This window comes from Oncorhynchus kisutch, linkage group LG5 (assembly GCF_002021735.2).
Source record: "Oncorhynchus kisutch isolate 150728-3 linkage group LG5, Okis_V2, whole genome shotgun sequence".
NCBI lineage: Eukaryota > Metazoa > Chordata > Actinopteri > Salmoniformes > Salmonidae > Oncorhynchus > Oncorhynchus kisutch.
Genome location: NC_034178.2, coordinates 22,638,124 through 22,660,805, shown reverse-complemented (window position 1 = coordinate 22,660,805; position 22,682 = coordinate 22,638,124). Strand labels below are relative to the sequence as shown.

The following is a 22,682-nucleotide window of genomic DNA, read 5'->3' as shown; positions in this document are numbered from 1 at the left end:
AAACTGGAATGTGTGATGTAATCCTTATTCTAAATCCTTATTATTTTGTCTAATGATTTTCAATTTGAGAATCATTGTCTCTATATAGCCTACACTTTCTCGTTCTAAACTTCTAACGCTGGTGGGATATAAGGACGACTGTGGTTTCGTGACAACAACCACAAGAGCAACTGCTCACCGATTTGACAGTTCCAACGCAATTACACTTCCGACACTGCCTAAACAAAAGCAATGAAAAGCTATGCGTTTGTCGGCTAACCCGGGTTACCGCTGATCTGATTGAATCCTGGATACGGTCTTTTCTTTTCTTCAGTTTCGTACAGAACGACCCACATGATAAAGGAAACATACCTTCAGGAAATGCTTCATCAGGCACTTTGAAGATCTTGTTTAGAACTTTGATTTCCAATTCACGGTATTCCGGAGAGGGAATCGCATTATTCCTGCAGAGCTCTGCCAGAATGGCGGATGGTTTCTTGGCATCTCTCCACTTATTGTATCCGTCTCTGCAATCACAGAAAACAGCTGCCTTAAATGACGCTGCAAAGACCAGTGATGAGGTTATGCCAATCTGATGCACCGTAATATCTTGTGCACATTATTGAGATGTAAGGTCCTGTATGGACAGGAATATCAGACACACTTGTCATAGTAGAGGGCGATGCCACAGCCTGCGTGGTGGTGGCTGTAGAAACGGTTCTCCAGGTCGATTCGCGTCTCTCCGATGAGGTCATCAGAGCCCACCAAGTTGTGGTCAAACACCATCAGAGTAATTTCCGTCTCCAGTGGGAAGGACACGGTCAGCTCAAACACTCTACAGGAGAAATGCAACACGTGAAAACTCCATACATGCAGAAACGTTCGTAAAATAACGCTAATCATATTGTCACACCTTCACAGATTTTTCAGCTATTGTACAAAGAGGATATGAATCTGAATTTGACTGCGCTGGGCCTTTAATGTGTTTGTTAAATAGTGATAGTTTCTGCATAAATAGTGATAGTTTCTGCAATACTCCTTGCAAATGGTTCCGCCTTAAGAAAACACAATGACATCATTCATGTCGGCAGTTCGACAAGCAAGAGTTTTTGGTTTAATGTTTAACTCTGTATAATCATATTCGGTAGTTGAATGTTTATAATTCTTCCTGTTGCCACTCACTCGCCAAACACTGGGTTGAGCTGTTTGGGAATATAGCTGTCCTTGTTGTCCATGCTCTGTCCACCAACTTTCACCACCACATAGGGATCTGCCTTCCCATTAGGGTCAGTAGGGGCCAGGTTGGTGGCCTGGAAATTCATGGGGGAGATTGATAACATTGTTCCTTAATTTGCTCTTATGTAGTATGGTTGCTATTACTTGAGTAATAACATTGTATTAACATATTAGTAATTTATTAATTACTTTGAAATTGCATAGCAATGGAGTTGTGCTGAGGTTTTTCGAATTCAGTTCACATGTCTTGAAAACATAAGCAACAAAAACATGCTAGCTTATAAGCCTACCTTCACAACATACACCCGCACTAGTACTTTAATGGGTGTATTTTGGGGAATTCCTTTGGTAATCTGGCGCTCTGCATGTTCGTCCTCAGGTGAGATGGGATAAATCAAAAAAGAACCCTGTGGTAACAAAAAACACTTTTTTACTAACACTGTCTCAACCAACCACACAGTATCAGTACTGAAGAGTGGTTTGACACAATAGTGTGACTCTCTAAGACACTTATGACACATTTCTCTTAGGTCTAGAGTAACAATGTGTTCTTATCTCGCTCACCTTGTATTTCCCCATGCTTCTCTCCTCTTCATCCTCATCCTCTTCTTCATTGGCTTTGCCTTTGTAGATGGGGAATGTGTGCAGCCAATCCATGAATTCGCTAAACTCATTCTCCAGTTCTGATTTATAGAGCTGAGAAAACACCCAGGTTATTAATGTAGCCTTACTGTATTTTTTGCTCACATTTTCAAGTATATTGGACAGACACAATGAGGAGATAGAAGAAAGTAAGGAAGAGGTATGGTGTGCGAGAAGGCGTGGACCGGATTTGAATCTACACCCCCATCCACACCTGCCATAGTGCTGTACAGGCTTCATCAAATTCTCACAGAGAACATTCTCACCTGGAGAGTTGCTATCTTTTTCCGTTTCGGTTTGGGCGGTGGCTCCATCTCCACTATCACAGCATCTTCCTCCTCTGCCTCTAATGTTCCAACATCTGTTGAATAAACATGACCTTTAACTCAGAGATTACAATTGCTCTGTGCATTGAAGCCTTCAATGAGATACAGCGTGTGCAGATTTCCACACTGAGGTGGGGAAAGGATCACTTGGCACACGAGACTGATGCATTACTGCTGTTGGGTTCTGAGAATATGAAACATACGTATTCATGTCACTGAGGGAGAGAGGGTAATGTATAACGTTTACATTATATCAGCGATCTTATTGAACTATTGAGTGCTTAGGGTTATATAACTTCCTCTGTAGGAGGAAGGTATATAGTGTGTGCAATTGAACTTGGAATGTGCTGAGTGCAGGGAAGCGATCACGTGGCAGGCATTGATAAGGGCAGAGAGCCATGGATTAGTGATGAAGGGGGTCGAGGTCAGGTCACGTTATTAAGGGAGAAAGAAAACTTTAGGGCCTATTACTTAGTTTCCTGCCTAGCAGTAAAGATAATGTTTGTTCAGATGGGTAGGAGGAGACTCAGCCTAGGAGAAAGGGCTAAATATCAGTGCTTGTGTGAAAATGTTAGTCTAAAGCAGCTGTTTGATCCTTTTGGAAGAATAAACTTGGTTGAGCTTTTATAGTGTCCATAGAGTTTTTACTCTGAAAACATTGTATTAATGGATGCTGGGAATGTCATTATATTAAACTCTTGTATAAAAGATTAGAATCCCCAAAAATGTATGAAGAACAGGGCAAGTAAGAAAGTAAAGTATACATAGAATTATTTAATTTCAAAAGCTCTGGGGTGATTTTACCAAAAGCTTCGTAAGTAAAAGGTACTGCTTTTCTTGATGAACCATACCTGCATCACTTGTAGAGCAGCAAAGTACTTAAGACTTCATTAAGATTGACAGTCAAATATTGATTTTAAAATGGTTGCATTTTCCATTGTAGCTATGACGTTTTGGGAAACTCACCCCAGTTGAATTGAACAATTGAAAGGAGGAGTTCACACAATATAGACATCGTCTGTGACGATTTTCATTCCCCTATGCATCTAAACTAAGACTGGGCCGTAGACATCTGTATTAGACAGACAACAACTCTCAGCTGTGTGGAGTACCTGTTTCCTGTTGTTCATCCATGTCCTCCTCGTTCTCAGTCTGGAAATAATAAAAAATATGTCTCACTATCATCAAAACAGATAAACATTAGTGTAGATACACAGATAAACAGTACTGTAGAAAAACCAAATATTGACATTTCCTATGAATGAAAAAGGTATTGCAAAACAAATTAAAATAGTGATTTGATTGTATGCTGATGCTGTATACAGTTGCAACAAACCTGGCCCTCAACAACAAATGTTGGTTTGGCCCACCAGAGACTTCCAGAAACATCTGATGTAATTATGAACCATGTCTTTTTTTTGTTGGATTACATTTCAGCACACCAAGCCCACCCTTGGTATAAAAACATTGCTTAGTTACACTCACTATAAACACTCTCCTGCAACCCGCCTCACCAATGTATATTTATAAAAAAGTATTATTTACCTCAGATCTGTAATCCTCCAAGAAGCTAGCCAGAAACTCCAGGAGGCTGGCCTGAAACTAGCCAGTAGCTAATCCAGAAGCTAGTTCAGAAGCTAGTTGGCTCCTTTACTGGCAAGTCGTTGGTGTTCAGCTAACCAAGGTTTGTGGTCATCGGCTATCCTTTGGCTCGAAAGTCTATCGCCAGTTCTGTACGGCGCAGCGCGGCTCGGAGCGGAGCATACCGGACCAATTTTTCTCTCCATGTCCCTGGATTTCGACTGCTCTCTGGACATTCATGCCCGGATCTCACAGCTAGCTAGCTGCTATCCGTGTGACTATCGGCCTTCGTCGATTCCGGAGCAAACATCAATTGTTCCGGAGCTAGCAAGCTCCGTCAATCACTCCTGAGTTCCATCAATCGCACCTGGGCTGCAGTCGCCTATCCGGACCCGTTTTGCTGCCTTCGCGGAGCCCCACCGGGCCTTCACAACTGGACTGCCGACGTTACCTACCCGAAGGAGTTATTCGGCTGGCTCCTCCGTCGCGACGTTACCTGAACGCCCATCTGCGGCCTGCTAACCGTTAGCTGTCTTACCGGCTGCTATCTGAATAGACAATCGGACAATTTTTTTATTTTTTTATTATTATTATTATGTTTTCTTCTTGGGCCTCTATAACTATATCTATTGTTTTTATTTTTGTTGTTGTTGTGTGATTTGGATTGATCCCCTCTACCACACGGAACCCCACTAATCTACTGACGGAGCGCAGGAGGTGGCTAACAACAGACCTCCATCCTATGCTAGCTTGCTACCGATGCCCTGGCTAGCTGTCTAAATCACCAACCAACCTCTCCACTCACCGGACCCTTTTGATCACTCGACTAAGCATGCCTCTCCTTAATGTCAATATGTCTTGTCCATTTCTGTTCTGGTTAGTGTTTATTGGCTTATTTCACTGTAGAGCCTCTAGTCCTGCTCACTATACCTTATCCAACCTATTAGTTCCACCACCCACACATGCAATGACATCTCCTGGTTTCAACGATGTTTCTAGAGACAATATCTCTCTCTTCATCACTCAATACCTAGGTTTACCTCCACTGTATTCACATCCTACCATACATTTGTCTGTACATTATACCTTGATGCTATTTTATCGCCCCCAGAAACCTCCTTTTACTCTATGTTCCAGACGTTCTAGACGACCAATTCTCATAGCTTTTAGCCGTACCCTTATTCTACTCCTCCTATGTTCCTCTGGCGATGTAGAGGTGAATCCAGGCCCTGCAGTGCCTAGCTCCACTCCTATTCCCCAGGCGCTCTCTTTTGACGACTTCTGTAACCGTAATAGCCTTGGTTTCATGCATGTTAACATTAGAAGCCTCCTCCCTAAGTTTGTTCTATTCACTGCTTTAGCACACTCTGCCAACCCGGATGTTCTAGCTGTGTCTGAATCCTGGCTTAGGAAGACCACCAAAAACTCAGACATTTTAATTCCAAACTACAACATTTTCAGACAAGATAGAACTGCCAAAGGGGGCGGTGTTGCAATCTACTGCAAAGATAGCCTGCAGAGTTCTGTCCTACTATCCAGGTCTGTACCCAAACAATTTGAACTTCTACTTTTAAAAATCCACCTCTCTAAAAACAAGTCTCTCACCATTGCCGCCTGCTATAGACCACCCTCTGCCCCCAGCTGTGCTCTGGACACCATATGTGAACTGATTGCCCCCCATCTATCTTCAGAGTTCGTGCTGCTAGGCGACCTAAACTGGAACATGCTTAACACCCCAGCCATCCTACAATCTAAACTTGATGCCCTCAATCTCACACAAATAATCAATGAACCTACCAGGTACCTCCCCAAAACCTTAAACACGGGCACCCTCATAGATATCATCCTAACCAACTTCCCCTCTAAATACACCTCTGCTGTCTTCAACCAAGATCTCAGCGATCACTGCCTCATTGCCTGCATCCGTAATGGGTCAGCGGTCAAACGACCTCCACTCATCACTGTAAAACGCTCCCTGAAACACTTCTGCGAGCAGGCCTTTCTAATCGACCTGGCCGGGGTATCCTGGAAGGATATTGATCTCATCCCGTCAGTAGAGGATGCCTGGATATTTTTTTTAAATGCCTTCCTAACCATCTTAAATAAACATGCCCCATTTAAGAAATTTAGAACCAGGAACAGATATAGCCCTTGGTTCTCCCCAGACCTGACTGCCCTTAACCAACACAAAAACATCCTATGGCGTTCTGCATTAGCATCGAACAACCCCCGTGATATGCAGCTGTTCAGGGAAGCTAGAAATCATTATACACAGGCAGTTAGAAAAGCCAAGGCTAGCTTTTTCAAGCAGAAATTTGCTTCCTGCAACACTAACTCAAAAAAGTTCTGGGACACTGTAAAGTCCATGGAGAATAAGAACACCTCCTCCCAGCTGCCCACTGCACTGAAGATAGGAAACACTGTCACCACTGATAAATCCACCATAATTGAGAATTTCAATAAGCATTTTTCTACGGCTGGCCATGCTTTCCACCTGGCTACTCCTACCCCGGACAACAGCACTGCACCCCCAACAGCAACTCGCCCAAGCCTTCCCCATTTCTCCTTCTCCCAAATCCATTCAGCTGATGTTCTGAAAGAGCTGCAAAATCTGGACCCCTACAAATCAGCCGGGCTAGACAATCTGGACCCTTTCTTTCTAAAATTATCTGCCGAAATTGTTGCCACCCCTATTACTAGCCTGTTCAACCTCTCTTTCGTGTCGTCTGAGATTCCCAAAGATTGGAAAGCAGCTGCGGTCATCCCCCTCTTCAAAGGGGGGGACACTCTTGACCTAAACTGCTACAGACCTATATCTATCCTACCGTGCCTTTCTAAGGTCTTCGAAAGCCAAGTCAACAAACAGATTACCGACCATTTCGAATCTCACCATACCTTCTCTGCTATGCAATCCGGTTTCAGAGCTGGTCATGGGTGCACCTCAGCCACGCTCAAGGTCCTAAACGATATCTTAACCGCCATCGATAAGAAACATTACTGTGCAGCCGTATTCATTGATCTGGCCAAGGCTTTCGACTCTGTCAATCACCATATCCTCATCGGCAGACTCGACAGCCTTGGTTTCTCAAATGATTGCCTCGCCTGGTTCACCAACTACTTCTCTGATAGAGTTCAGTGTGTCAAATCGGAGGGTCTGCTGTCCGGACCTCTGGCAGTCTCTATGGGGGTGCCACAGGGTTCAATTCTTGGACCGACTCTCTTCTCTGTATACATCAATGAGGTCGCTCTTGCTGCTGGTGAGTCCCTGATCCACCTCTACGCAGACGACACCATTCTGTATACTTCCGGCCCTTCTTTGGACACTGTGTTAACAACCCTCCAGGCAAGCTTCAATGCCATACAACTCTCCTTCCGTGGCCTCCAATTGCTCTTAAATACAAGTAAAACTAAATGCATGCTCTTCAACCGATCGCTACCTGCACCTACCCGCCTGTCCAACATCACTACTCTGGACGGCTCTGACTTAGAATACGTGGACAACTACAAATACTTAGGTGTCTGGTTAGACTGTAAACTCTCCTTCCAGACCCATATCAAACATCTCCAATCCAAAGTTAAATCTAGAATTGGCTTCCTATTTCGCAACAAAGCATCCTTCACTCATGCTGCCAAACATACCCTTGTAAAACTGACCATCCTACCAATCCTCGACTTTGGCGATGTCATTTACAAAATAGCCTCCAATACCCTACTCAACAAATTGGATGCAGTCTATCACAGTGCAATCCGTTTTATCACCAAAGCCCCATATACTACCCACCATTGCGACCTGTACGCTCTCGTTGGCTGGCCCTCGCTTCATACTCGTCGCCAAACCCACTGGCTCCATGTCATCTACAAGACCCTGCTAGGTAAAGTCCCCCCTTATCTCAGCTCGCTGGTCACCATAGCATCTCCCACCTGTAGCACACGCTCCAGCAGGTATATCTCTCTAGTCACCCCCAAAACCAATTCTTTCTTTGGCCGCCTCTCCTTCCAGTTCTCTGCTGCCAATGACTGGAACGAACTACAAAAATCTCTGAAACTGGAAACACTTATCTCCCTCACTAGCTTTAAGCACCAACTGTCAGAGCAGCTCACAGATTACTGCACCTGTACATAGCCCACCTATAATTTAGCCCAAACAACTACCTCTTTCCCAACTGTATTTAATTTTTATTTATTTATTTATTTTGCTCCTTTGCACCCCATTATTTTTTATTTCTACTTTGCACATTCTTCCATTGCAAAACTACCATTCCAGTATTTTACTTGCTATATTGTATTTACTTTGCCATCATGGCCTTTTTTGCCTTTACCTCCCTTCTCACCTCATTTGCTCACATTGTATATAGACTTGTTTATACTGCATTATTGACTGTATGTTTGTTTTTACTCCATGTGTAACTCTGTGTCGTTTTATCTGTCGAACTGCTTTGCTTTATCTTGGCCAGGTCGCAATTGTAAATGAGAACTTGTTCTCAACTTGCCTACCTGGTTAAATAAAGGTAAAATAAATAAATAAATAAATAAATATACCTGGTTTCTAAGCTCTTCCAATGACGCATAGTACTTGGACCACCAATCCAGCTCCTCTTTCTCTGGGGTCTCCTCTTCAAGTTCCTCCACTTTGTTCTTCTTGAGTTTGTTCAGTGGAGACTGAGGATGAGAAAGTTGATTTGAAATGGATTTATTCTGTCACAAATCTCATACTGCACTATAAGACCCCATGCCTTTTCAGTAAAATATGTACAGAGGAAATATACAATACTACAATATTGCTGCTTTGTATTATTCAAAACAAGCAATAGTAGGAACATTTAACCTTATCAGTCCCAGGAAATCCCACAGTGAAATTCACTTCTTTCATTCATTGCATTGCTTACAGTTCACCAATGATGTCAGCAAAAACCTGATAAACAAATATACATTTATAAGAATGCCTTATGTAAATATAAATATCCAACTAGTCAAAGACAATGGTGGAGTTTGTGACAGCAACTAGGGGAACTTAAAGACACTCTGTCCTGGGATTTCCTATGATCATCAAAAAAGGTTAAAGGTCAAATAGGGGGTGCTTATATTTTAGTTGTGTACTGTCGAAGAACCTCTAACCTAACGTAACAGGTGTTAAAGAAACACTTGAAACTAGATCGCCTACATAATGGTCTTGACAAGAAGGGGAAAAAACTTTTGTTGGAGGTACTCTGCCGCACTGATCAGCCAATCCAGTAAATGTGGAAGAGGAGCTAAGATTGAGTGTCGCCTTGTTACTGTCCAAAAGCTGAAGTCTCATAACAAGCTCTCTTTCCATTTCCCCTGAAAACAGGAACTTCTGGCTGTGGGGTACTCGCTTCTGCCGAGTCCCCAACAACCGGCAGTGGTGAAGTACTTAAGTAAAAATACTTTAAAGTACTACTTAAGTAGTTTTTTGGGCTATCTGTACTTTATATTTTTGACAACTTTTACTTTTACTCCACTACATTCCTAAAGAAAATAATGTAATTTTTACTCCATACGTTTTCCCTGACAGCCAAAAGTACTCATTACATTTTGAATGCTTAGGCGGACAGGAAAGTTGTCCAATTCATGCACTTATTAATTACAAGAACATCCCTGGTCATCCCTCTGATCTGGCAGACTCACTAAATACTAGAAAGTCACCACATACCATTTGAGTAAATGTCTAGAAGTATTTGGTTTTAAATATACTTCAGTATTAAAAGTAAATGTAATTGCTAAAATGTACTTACGTACCAAAAGTAAAAGCATAAATAATTTCAAATCCCTTATAATAAGCAAAGCAGATGGACACATTTTCCATTTTTTATTTAATTACAGATAGCCAAGGGCACGCTCCAACTCAGACATAATTTACAAACAAAGCATGTGTTAGTGAGGCCACCAGATCAGAGGCAGTAGGGATGTCCAGGGATGTTCTATTGATAAGTGTGTGAATTAGACCATTTTCCTGTCCTGCTAAGCATTCAAAATGTAACTAGTACTTTTGGGTGCCATGGAAAATGTATGGAATAAAAAGTACAATATAGGGAAGTTAAAGTAAAAGTTGTCAAAAAATATTAATAGTAAAGTTAAGTACAGATACCCCCCCAAAAAACACTTAAGCAGTACTTGAAAGTATTTTTACTTTAGCAAAACTTAGCAAAACCTTTTTTTTGTAAATGATGTCTGAGTGCTGGTCTAAGGCACTGCATCGCAGTGCAAGCTGTGCCACTAGAGATCCTGGTTTGAGCCGCGACCAGGAGACCCAGGGGGCGGTGCACAATTGGCCCAGCGTCGTCCGGGTTAGGGGAGGGTTTGACCGGTAGGGATGTTCTTGTCCCAACTCGCACTAGCGACACTTGTGGTGGGTTAACGGTGCTTCCTTCGACACGTTGGTGCGGCTGCCTTCCGGGTTAAGCGGGCATTGTGTCAAGAAGTAGTGCGGCTTGGCTTGGCTGGGTTGTGTTTCGGAGGACGCACGGCTTTCGACCTTCGCTTTCGACCTTTCAGTCGAAAGTTGAGTTGCAGCGATGGGACAAGACTGTAACAACTACCATGAATACCATGAAATTGGGGAGAAAAAGGGGTAAAAACACAAATTATATTTTTTGTATATATATAACATTTATAAAGCAAATCGTGCCATCTTGTTTGCTTAATATAAGGGATACGAAATGATTTATACTTTTACTTTGATACTTAAGTATATTTAAAATCAAATACCTTTTGACTTTTACTCAAGTAGTGTTTTACTGGAGGACTTTCACTTAAGTAATTTTCGACTAAGGAATCTATACTTTTACTCAAGTATGACAATTGGGTATTTTTGCCACCACTGAAAACTTTTGAGCGTTCATGAGTCTCAGCTTTTCATAGATGGGTCATGATTGTTTGTAACTTAAACCGGTACGAATTTACAGATGTTTTTGGGAGAATAATAACTGTTTTCAGGATCCGCCCTTCTCTCACAAACACGGCTCTAGCTCAGCCCCTGTTAATCACACATAATGCAATCAGTGGATGCAGAAGAAATAGATAGTCTGTAGCTCAAACACACAATGTTAAAAAGGGTTAGAATTCCAAAACGTGCCAGCGTCACGGTGGGACTACCAAAGCTCCGGTAAATAAACAAGCATTGACAAAACTGGGGACAGATACCCAGCCAAGGTGCAGGGCGAGAGAGTGTGAAACAGATTGAGTGCTCCTCAGCGGGGAATCAACAGGACACCCGCTGTGAGCATGTTGTGCATTTAATCCAACAGTAATCAGTGGCCTCTGAGACAAACGACTGGCACTAGTATTACAGCAAACCACATTGCACAATGTTTGCCTGGCTAGCTCAGGCACAAGTTTGGGCACAATCAGAATGTGGACAGGATCAGGACAAAGGATGCTTGTTAGCACCAGGCATAAACAGGGCTTTAGCATAAATGGAAACCTTTGTCTTTTTAGTCTTTATGGAGGAGGGAAAATGCATTTGTAGGTGGGTTGATTGATCAGTAAAGAGAGGAGCTGCAGAAGGCTCAGTTGAGCAGAAATATGAGATAGGCTAAGGTACAACTACTCACAGTGAAGTTTAGGGGGTTGATGGGAATCTTGGAGGTTTTGATCGGAAGGCCTCTCAGGTCCATTTGCTTCACTGTATTGAGAAGGGATGTCCTCATGGGGGGGTTATTTTCTGAAGGCAATAAAGAGAGGACATGGGACTGATTATTTATTTATGGATCCCCATTAGCTGCTGTCAAGGCAGAAACTACTCCTCCTGGAGTCTGGCAAAATTAAGGCAGTTATGCTATTTTAAAAACATTATAATACATTCATTACAGAATTCACAACACACTAAGTGTGTGCCCTCAAGCCCATACTTCACTACCACATATCTATAACACAAAATCCATGTGTACTTGTGTGTATAGTAAGTATGTTATCATGTGTGTGTATGCATGTGCCAGTGTCTATGTTTGTGTTGATTCACAGTCCTGTTCCATAAGGTCTATTTTTATATGTTTAAAAAAAAATCTGATTCTACTGCTTGCATCAGTTACCTGATGTGGAATAGAGTTCCATGATGCCATGGCTCTATGTAGTATTGTGCTAGTCGTTTTAACAGAGCTCGGTGCTTTCAACATGTCAATAACTCTCACAAATACAAGTAGTGATTTTTTAGATTTTTTTATTTTACCTTTATTTTACTAGGCAAGTCAGTTAAGAACAAATTCTTATTTTCAATGGCGGCCTAGGAACAGTGGGTTAACTGCCTGTTCAGGGGCAGAACGACAGATTTGTCGTACCTTGTCAGCTCGGGGATTTGAACTTGCAACCTTCCGGTTACTAGTCCAACACTCTAACCACTAGGCTACCCTGCCGCCCCATGAAGTCAATCTTTCCTCTACTTTGAGCCAGGAGAGATTGACATGCATATTATTAATGTTTGCTCTCTGTGTACATCCAAGGACCAGTAGTGCTGCCCTGTTCTGAGCCAATTGCAATGAACACTAGTCCAGATGCGACAAAACTAGAGCCTGTAGGACTTGCCTTGTTGATAGTGCTGTTAAGAAGATAGAGTAGCGCATTATTATGGACAGACATCTCCCCATCTTAGCTAGTCAATATGTTTTGACCATGACAGTTTTCTACACAATGGAATCATGTAGTAACCAAAAAAGTGTTAAACAAATCCCAAAATATTTTAGACTCTTCAAAGTAGTCACCCTTTGCTTTGATGACAGCTTTGCACACGCTTGGCATTCTCTCAACCAGCTTCACCTGGAATGCTTTTCCAACAGTCTTGAAAGAGTTCCCACATATGCTGAGCACTTTTTGGCTGCTTTTCCTTCCCTCTGCAGTCCAACTCATCCCAAACCATCACAAATGGGTTTGTGGAGGCCAGGTCATCTGATACAGCACTCCATCACTCTCCTTCTTGGTCAAATAGCCCTTACACAGCCTGGAGGTGTGTGTTGGGTCATTGTCCTGTTGAAAAACAAATGATAGTCCCACTAAGCACAAACCAGATGGGATGGTTTCCTTGAATTCTAAATAAATCACAGACAGTGTCACCAGCAAAGCACCCCCACACCATTATACCTCCTCCTCCATGCTTCACAGTGGGAACCACACATGCAGAGATCATCCATTCACGTACTCTGTGACAAGACAAGGCGGTTGGAACCAAAAATCTCAAATTTGGACTCATCAGATCAAAGGATCGATTTCCTGGGGTCTAATGTCCATTGCTCGTGTTTCTTGGCCCTAGCAAGCCCTTTCTTCTTATTGGTGTCCTTTAGTAGTGGTTTCATTGCAGCAATTCAACAATGAAGGCCGGATTCATGCAGTCTCCTCTGAACAGCTGATGTTGAGATGTGTCTGTTACTTGAACACTGTGAAGCATTTATTTGGGCTGCAATTTCTGAGGCTGGTAACTCTAATGAACGTATCCTCTTCAGCAGAGGTAACTCTGGGTCTTCCATTCCTGTGGAGGTCCTCATGAGAGCCAGTTTCATCATAGCGCTTGATAGTTTTTGCGACTGCACTTGAAGAGACTTAAAAAAAAAAAAAAAATCGTATTGACTGACCTTCATGTCTTAAAGTAATTATGGACATGTCATTTCTCCTTGCTTATTTGATCTGTTCTTGCCGTAGTATGGACTTGGTATTTTACCAAATAGGGCTATCTACTACTGTATACCACCCCAACAATACAACTGATTGGCTCAAACGCATTAAGAAGGAAAGAAATTCCACAAATGAACAAGGCACACCTGTCAATTTAATTGCATTCCAGACCACCTCATGAAACTGGTTGAGAGAATGCCAAGAGTGTGCAAAGTTGTCATCAAGGCAAGGGTGGCTACATTTAAGAATCTCAAATATAAAATATATTTGGATTTGTTTAACACATTTTTGGTTACTACATGATTCCATATGTGTTATTTCATATCTTTGATCTCTTCACTATTATTCTACAATACAGAAAATAAAGGAAACTCCTGGAATAAGTAGGTGTGTCCAAACATTCCATCATTGGTTACTCAGAGTTCCTCATACTGACATTGGCTGCGGCCTCAGGCCCCATTGGTGCCAACCTTGGAAAAGTAATTTCAATGTCTCCTCTGTTACAAATAGGAATAAACCAAATGGTGCAGTTGCATGCAACCTTATAGCCATACCAACATTATCAATATCAACCATCATTAAATTGGAGACTCCATGTGACTATAAAAATCGTAAAGAACTTGGGTTGATGCATTTGAACGTTAGGAGCTTATTTCCTAAACTGGATTACATCAAGATCTCGGCTATGCAGACAAATCCGGACGTTCTGGTATTGACTGAAACTTGGATATCTGTGGACATTTTGGACTCTGATATTAATATTGAGGATATTCATGTGTTCAGAGCTAACAGACAGGGTAAAATAATTTCTGTCTCTTTACTGAAATCCATTTCCCTTGCCAAAAAATGATTAGTCACTATCTTTAAAGTGGAGCTGACAGCGTTTTAACTACTTTGCAGATATGAAACATAGAGACAATCATAAAATCAGTAAAAAAAATATAAAAAATATCAAATTCTAAATTTCATAAGAGGTTTTAAAAATAGGTTGTATCAGACTTAACATTCCATGACGTACACTAAGGCATTGTTGGCAGAATAGATGGATGCCGTTCAATGCATGGTTAATATAATTCACCAATACATTTCTATTGCTATCAGGTTGCAAATCACAGCTGGCCTGGTACATTGTTTCCTGCCTCCATTCGGGATGCACTGTTCCAGTTTCATTTACACAAATTTTGGACAAAAACAGACAAATGTACAGTAAATAAGGCTGAGAATGTCAATACAATCAAACTAGCAAGGTCAATGATCACAAGTCAGTCATAATGTAGCTAATCAGCTAGCGTATCTATTTATGTAGCAAGCTAAAAACACAGAGCCTAACATTAGCTAGCAATCTAGCTGCTAGGAGGATCATGTCATGTCATTGGAGGAGTGGGTGAGTTACTGACTTTTTCCCCTCATTGTTTTTCAGGGGCTATACACAGCTAGAGATGCAGATGTCAATTGGTTAGCTACCCAGAAATTGAATGACTTATCCAGATAGCATATCTCTTGCGTTCACAAATTCACTCTGGCTATCTACTCGGATTTCAGAGCACTCTCGTCTGAGTGTGTCAGAGCATAGAATAATTTATACATTTACGAACATGCAACATCCGCTGAATATGAACGTGTCAGTAAACACAGGCAAAAAAAGTAATGAACGTTCTAGATAACAGTTGGTAGAGCATGCCACTTGCAACACCAGGGTTATGGGTTCAATTCCCATGGGGGACCAGTACGAGAAAGTATGAAAATGTATGCATTTACTACTGTAAGTTGCTCTGGATAAGAGCATCTGCTAAATGACCAATTTTTAATATTTGTATTAAATGTAAACAGCCTAGCTAACCAGCTCTGCTAGGGCGAGTAAAATGGTCAGAGTGAGGTGTTCTCTCATTTGTGTCTAGAAGTAACTAGCTGGTCAGTTAGCTTGGTTGGTTAGCTGCTTGGTTGCATGCAAGTTTATTGTTTATTGTTTATTAGTGCAATGTTTACAGCCAACTAGCTGAAAAAGTTTGAGAGGTTTCATCTAATGTTCCTTCGTTAGTTTTTAGCTCATCTTACTCTGGCTAGCATTAATTGTTGATCTTGTTGATGTGCATACAGGAAAATACATTTGTATGGTTGTATGGTCAGTAGGACTTTAAAGTTCCCAAATGTATGAGGACTTCCGTGGTATTGTGGCTTTTGGCGAATGCGTTCGAATGATCTAAAGTCACGCAACTGTCTGTAAACACAGTCAAGTTCAAAGTGAATGATGGAAGGTCTGTGTGGCAAATGGCTTGCTTACAAAAAAGCCTAATTTAGTTCTGGTTGGCTATGGTGCACTGGTCTGCATAGACTCCGGTAATGGATGAGACAGATGTTTTTATTAAGTTTTATTTCGTGCAGTGTGTAATAATTGTCCAAAATTCACGGCCGCTTTTCCACTTCATACTGTGATAGAATTTTCACAAATGCCTTACGTATAGACATGTAAAACCCAAAGTTCTAAGAATTTCTGAAAACGTGAAAATTAACATATATAAGTGCTCGCTTGTCAGAAAATTATCAAAAGTGTCTTGGGGGTGTATATCAACAGATTTGAGGGGTTTTATACTGCAAAAATGCTGTCAGTTCTACTTTAAGGCTGTGTCTGGGAAAAACATGTATTCATAACAGTTATAGGGGTCTTACCATCCTCCCTCGGCTAGCATTTGTCTAGTTCACTAACCTCAGCAAAAAAATAAGTGTCCCTTTTCCAGGACCCTGTCTTTCAGAATAATTCGGGGAAAAAAACAGAAAAACTTCATAGATCTTCATTGTAAAGGGTTTAAACACTCTTTCCCATACTTATTCAATGAACCATAAACAATTAATGAACATGCACCTGTGGAAACAGTCGTTAAGACACTAACAGCTTACAGACGGTAGGCAATTAAGATCACAGTAATGAAAACGTAGGACACTAAAGAGGCCAACTGACTCTGAAAAACACCAAAAGAAAGATGCCCACGGTCCCTGCTCATCTGCATGAACATGCCTTAGGCATGCTGCAAGGAGGCATGAGGACTGCAGATGTTGCCAGGGCAATAAATTGCAATTCCCGTTCTGAACGACACCTAAGACAACGCTACAGGGAGACCACGTGTAACAACACCTGCACAGGATCAGTACATCAGAACATCACACCTGCGGGACAGGTGCAGGATGGCAACAACAACTGCCCGAGTCACACCAGTAACACACAATCCCTCCATCAGTGCTCAGATTGTCCGCAACAGGCTGAGAGAGGCTGGACTGAGGGCTTGTAGGCCTGTTGTAAGGCAGGTCCTCACCAGACATCACCGGTAACAATGACGCCTATGGGCACCAGACAGGACTGGCAAAAAGTGCTCTTCACTGATGAGTCGCGGTTTTGTCTCTGACTTGGATTCGCGTTTATCGTCGAAGGAATTAGCGTTACACCGAGGCCTGTACTCTGGAGCGGGATCAATTTGGAGGTGGAGGATCCATCATGGTCTGGGGCGGTGTGTCACAGCATCATCCGACTGAGCTTGTTGTCATTGCAGGCAATCTCAATGCTGTGCTTTACAGGGAAGACATCCTCCTCTCTCATGTGGTACCCTTCCTGCAGGCTTATCCTGACATGACCCTCCAGCATGACAGAAATGTCAGTGTTCTGCCATGGCCAGCAAAGAGCCCGGATCTCAATCCCATTGAGCACGTCTGGGACCTGTTGGATCGGAGGGTGAGGGCTATTCCCCCCAGAAATGTCCAGGAACTTGCAGGTGCCTTGGTGAAAGAGTGGGGTAACATCTCACAGCAAGAAATGTCAAATCTGGTGCAGTCCATGAGGAGGAGATGCACTGCAGTACTTAATGCAGCTGGTGGCCACACCAGATACCAGAGGTGTGGACTCGAGTCACATGACTTGGACTCGAGTCACAAATACGATGACTTGCAACTCGACTTTGACTTTAACACCAATGACTCGTGACTTAACTTGGACTTGAGCCTTTTGACTCGACCTGACTTGATTACCCTCCCCAATCACAAATATGAAAAATTATGCTATTTAAAAAAGTGTGCAGTGCATCAACTCTTCATTTAATGGATTACAGTTTGAATCTGACAGCAGCCAATCAAATTGTGCCAGCTGAGAAAAACTTGTGCATGGCAGTGCAGAGGGTCGGCAGGTGAATTCAGATGGAGCCCTTGGAAAAATAATAACCAAAATTATTATTTTCGTATATAAAGACAACAACAAAAAGATTGCAACTTGCAAAACATGCGGGAAGAAAATTATAGACGGAGGGCAACAATTTACAACTTTGTTCGACATTTGAAGCTGCACAAAGAACGGTAAGTCGTGGCTATTATTGGCAAAAAAATGAATAACTTTGCTAGTCTAGCATGTAGACTAACATAACGTTAAATCAATGAGCCTCCACACAGTCAGTCAGTGAGGGAACTTGATAATTTCACCCAAGATTGAGCTACAAATGGCTAGGCAGTTGGTAGCCTAAATCCTGCCTGATGTTACTGCTGTTCCTAAAACCATTAACATACGTTAGCCTACTGTAACCACACACAGAGAGTGTGTGTGTGTGTGTTAAGGTTGGGCGATTGTGTACAAGCCTACATCGCCCGATTGCACCCCATAGCGATTCTCAATAGTCGATCACTATTGGGGGGGGGGGGTCTTTCAAATGGCTACCCACGTATTTCCTTGGAAATATAACGTTTAAGTAATAAATACAGAGATATTTTTAAAAGCATTCATGATTTGCGTTAATGTAATATACTAACTATTATTTAAATATGAAATGGTATTACATTTGGTGAAGAGCACATTATGACTTGTTTAGGACTCGAAACTCAAAGTTTAGGACTTGAGACTTGACTTAATACTTGACGGTCTTGACTTGAGACTTGACTCGGACTTGAGTGCTAAGACTTGAGACTTACATGTGACTTGTGAAACAATGACTTGGTCCCACCTCTGCCAGATACTGACTGTTACTTTTGATTTTGACCCCCCCCCCCTTTGTTCAGGGACACATTATAACATTTCTGGTAGTCACGTCTGTGGAACTTGTTCAGTTTATGTCTCAGTTGTTGAATCTTGTTATGTTAATACAAATATTTACACATGTTAAGTTTGCTGAAAATAAACAAAGTTGACAGTGAGAGGATGTTTCTTTTTTTGCTGAGTTTAGTATGTTGTCTTTTTTTTACTAAATCAAAAGTTATTATCCTGGGTGACCTAAATTACGATTGGGAAATGCAGGCTTCAGACAATCTAAAAGACGTGTAATGACCTAAACCTAACCCAGCTGGAGACTAAGCCTACACGGCCCAACACTAAAGATCCTTCAAAGTCAACTCTGATTGATCTGAGTCATTAATAAAATTAATTATGCTTGTGTCAAGGCTAGGAACACAGGCTTAGGACGGGACTGGCAAGCTTTTAAGCAACTAAGGAATCATTGTGTAAGACATATCAGAAAGGCTAAATGTAACCACTCTTTCGTATTGTAATGGGAACCCTGCTAAGTTCATGAAAAACTGTCAAATCACTGAAGGTTTCTACTTCCTCCTCTCTGCCACAACAAATTAATTCAGACACTGGCCTCATTCTGGAAAAAAATGCCATCATTGATGCATTTAATAATTTTATTTCAGCAGGCTCTCTTAGAAAGAACTGCTAAGTCTATTCACAATGATACTAGGCTGGATGCTGATATGGGAAACTTGTTGAATGATCAGAGAAATGATAGTTAAAGCTTTTTTGGGGGGGATATTTACAGAAAAGTAAGTCCTGGATGCTTTGCTAGCAATAGACAACAAGAAATCAACAGAGAACAACCAATTGGATCCGGTCTGCTTAAGTGTGCATCGTGGTTGGCTCAATAACCCATAAATTTAATTTGACATTGTTATCAGGAAATATTCCCAAATGATGGAAATCAGCTCTTGTGCTGCCACTCCATAAGGGCGGGATAGTATTGATCATTATCATCCCATTTCAAGGCTTTCCTGTCCAGTTAAGATTGAGTCCTTGGTAAATATTCAACTTTGCCCTCAATCAGGGTTTTGGCCTGGGCATACACTATTATAGCAACCACTTTAGTTATTAATGATCTTGTCAGTGCTTTAAGACACAAAAAATAAATGTGCTGCTTTGTTTGAGGGCCTGTCAAAAGCTTTTGATATTGTTGAATATTTTGATTGAATAAGTATTTTTTTATTGTGAAACAAACAAGAAATAACACACAAAAACGGAAAACTTGAGCGTGCAATACTTTGTAGAGTCACCTGTAATAGCAATTACAGCTGCAAGTCTCTTGGGGTATGTCTCTATAAGCTTGGAACATCTAGCCACTGGGATTTTTGCCCATTCTTTAAGGCAAAACTGCTCCAGCTCCTTCAAGTTGGATGGGTTCCACTGGTATACAGCAATCTTTAAGTCATACCACTGATTTTCAATTGGATTGAGGTCTGGGATTTGACTAGGCCATTCCAAGACATTTAAATGTTTCAGCTTAAACCACTCGAGTGTTGCTTTAGCAGTATGCTTAGGGTCATTGTCTTGCTGGAAGGTGAACTTCCGTTCCAGTCTCAAATCTCTGAAAGACTGAAACCGGTTTCCTTCAGGAATTTCCCTGTATTCATGATGCTGCCACCACCATGCTTCACTGTGAGGATGATGTTCTCGGGGTGTTGGGTTTGCACCATACTTATCATTTTCCTTGATGGCCAAAAAGCTCAATTTTAGTCTCATCTGACCAGAGTACCTTCTTCTATATGTTTGGGGAGTTTCCCACATGCCTTTTGGCGAACACCAAACGTGTTTAATATTCTTTACTTTAAGCAATGGCTTTTTTCTGGCCACTCTTCCGTAAAGCCCATCTCTGTGGAGTGTACGGCTTAAAGTGGTCCTATGGACAGATACTCCTATCTCCGCTGTGGAGCTTTGCAGCTCCTTCAGGGTTATCTTTGGTCTCTTCCGTGAGCTTTGGTGGGCGGCCCTATCTTGGCAGGTGTGTTGTGGTGCCATATTCTTTCAATTCTTTAATAATGGATTTAATGGTGCTCTGTGGGATGTTCAAAGATTCAGATATTTTTTTATAACCCAACCCTGATCTGTACTTCTCCACAACTTTGTCCCTGACCTGTTTGGAGAGCTCCTTGGTCTTCATGGTGCCGCTTGCTTGGTGGTGCCCCTTGCTTAGTGGTGTTGCAGTCTCTGGGGCCTTTCAGAACAGGTGTAAATATACTGAGATCATGTGACACTTAGATTGCACACAGGTGGATATTATTTAACTAATAATGTGACTTCTGAAGGTAGTTGGTTGCACCAGATCTTATTTATTGGCTTCATAGCAAAGGGGTGAATACATATGCACGCACCACTTTAATGTTTTTACATTTTTTTAAACAAGTCATTTTTTTCATGTCGCTTCACCAATTTGGACTATTTTGTGTATGTCCATTACATGAATTCCAAATAAAAAATCTATTTAAATTACATGTTGTAATGCAACAAAATAGGAAAAACGCTAAGGGGGATTAATACTTTTGCAAGGCACTGTATATACTGTATTCTTTACTATCTATTGCATCTTAGCCTATGCCGCTCTGACATTGCTCATCCGTATATTTTATTCCATTCCTTTACTTAGATTTGTGTGTATAAGGTATTTGTTGTGGAATTGTTAGATATTACTTGTTAGATATTGCTGCACTGACGGACCTAGAAGCACAAGCATTTCGCTACACTTGCAATAACATCTGCTAACCATGTATGTGACCAATAAAATTTGATTTTGATTCATCCCCTATGTATTTTTACCTGCGTTTTCTGTTTCTGCCAGTACATCTTGTATTGTCAGGTCGTCCCAGCGTGTTTCCTGTTTTCCCTGCTCTCTAGTTTTTTGTTTCTAGCTTTTCCGGGTCTGACCTTTCTTGTCTGCCCCAACCCTGACTCTGAGCCTACTTGCCGTCCAGTACCTGTCGGACTCTGATCTGGTCACGAACCTCTGCCTCTTCGACCTGCCCTTTGCCTGCTCCCTGTGTTATAATAAATTATCTGAGAACTGAACCATCCGCCTCCTGTGTCTGCATCTGGGTCTCATCCTGAGTCCTGATAGGTTTATCTGTAAACAAAAAAAGACCTAGGGTAAAAGATAGGACTAACATGTTAGTCACTCGTACCCCAACTTTCAGGCTCCTCCTCATCGTCTCCCCATTCCTCCAAGTTTTTTGGTGCAAATTGCATCAGACTTTGGACCACGTGTGTTCCCACCAGTACCAGCCTGCCGAATGCCCGCTGCTCCATCACAAAGATGGTGAGAGGAGGGTGAAGGTACGTCAGCTCTGGAAGGTCCTATAGGGGGATAAAACAAGAAACTGGAGATCAGGGATGCACAACTCTAGTTGGGGGCTCCCGAGTGGCGCAGCGGTCTAAGTCACTGCAACTCAGTGCTAGAGGCGTCACTACAGACCCTGGTTCGATTCCGAGCTGTATCACAACCGCCCGTGATTGGGAGTCCCATAGGGCGGTGCACAATTGGCCCAGCGTCGTCCGGGTTAGGGTTTATTTGTTCTTAACTGACTTACCTAGTTAAATAAAACTACAAAAATAAATAGTCCCTTGAGGGCCACAGTTCTGTTTGTCATTTCTCTATGAGACTTAATTGATCAATTAGTGTCATTGATCTGTATAATTTGGTCTCTGATTGAAAGATGCTAGACGGGGACAAAAGCATACATTCTGATCATCAAGCATCAGACTTTTGTACTCTTACACTAAATGAATGGCTGGACTAAAGGCAGCAAATGTGTCCAACCCCCCTTGAAGTAATCCTTCTGGTGAATTTAGCTTGTACTACAAGTACTCATGTTAAAAATTCACATCTAAAACCTGGAGCTACAGTTCAATATTAAACACAGTGGGCCAGTTTTGTCAGTGGAAAATAAGTACTTACCACATCAAAGTGTTTGACAACCTCTTTGAAGTTGGGAAGGACTTTGTAGCCCTCGATTTCCTCTGACTCGATCCTTTGTCCCGCACACTCCATTCTCACTTGAGGCCTCTCCACTTCAAACAGGTTGACCCTCTTCAGGTCTCGCACACCCCAATACAGCACCTGAACACAATCAAGCAATTGTATTTATAAAGCCCTTCTTACATCAGTTGATGTCACAATGAGCTGTACAGAAACCCAGCTTAAAACCCCAAACAGCAAGCAATGCAGGTGTTGAAGCACGGTGGCTAGGAAAAACTCCCTAGAAAAGGCAGGAACCTAGGAAGAAACCAAGAGA

The 22,682-nt window shown here is 41.9% G+C and overlaps 1 protein-coding gene across 2 annotated transcripts in view; it reads right to left on the bottom strand.

The window, feature by feature from the left end:
* The window catches only part of fer1l4 (fer-1 like family member 4), a 106,828-nt gene that overhangs the window by 22,375 nt on the left and 61,771 nt on the right, over positions 1 to 22,682 (bottom strand). For both annotated transcript variants that reach the window (XM_020484052.2, XM_031824689.1), the window contains exons 29-39: positions 22,346 to 22,507; positions 21,573 to 21,744; positions 11,336 to 11,445; positions 8,304 to 8,423; positions 3,296 to 3,335; positions 2,124 to 2,218; positions 1,780 to 1,911; positions 1,506 to 1,622; positions 1,162 to 1,289; positions 644 to 814; positions 352 to 506 (exon numbers count right to left, since the gene is read on the bottom strand). In XM_020484052.2, coding sequence (XP_020339641.2) covers positions 352 to 506; positions 644 to 814; positions 1,162 to 1,289; positions 1,506 to 1,622; positions 1,780 to 1,911; positions 2,124 to 2,218; positions 3,296 to 3,335; positions 8,304 to 8,423; positions 11,336 to 11,445; positions 21,573 to 21,744; positions 22,346 to 22,507 — 1,402 coding nt within the window. The remainder of the gene's footprint in view (positions 1 to 351; positions 507 to 643; positions 815 to 1,161; positions 1,290 to 1,505; positions 1,623 to 1,779; positions 1,912 to 2,123; positions 2,219 to 3,295; positions 3,336 to 8,303; positions 8,424 to 11,335; positions 11,446 to 21,572; positions 21,745 to 22,345; positions 22,508 to 22,682) is intronic.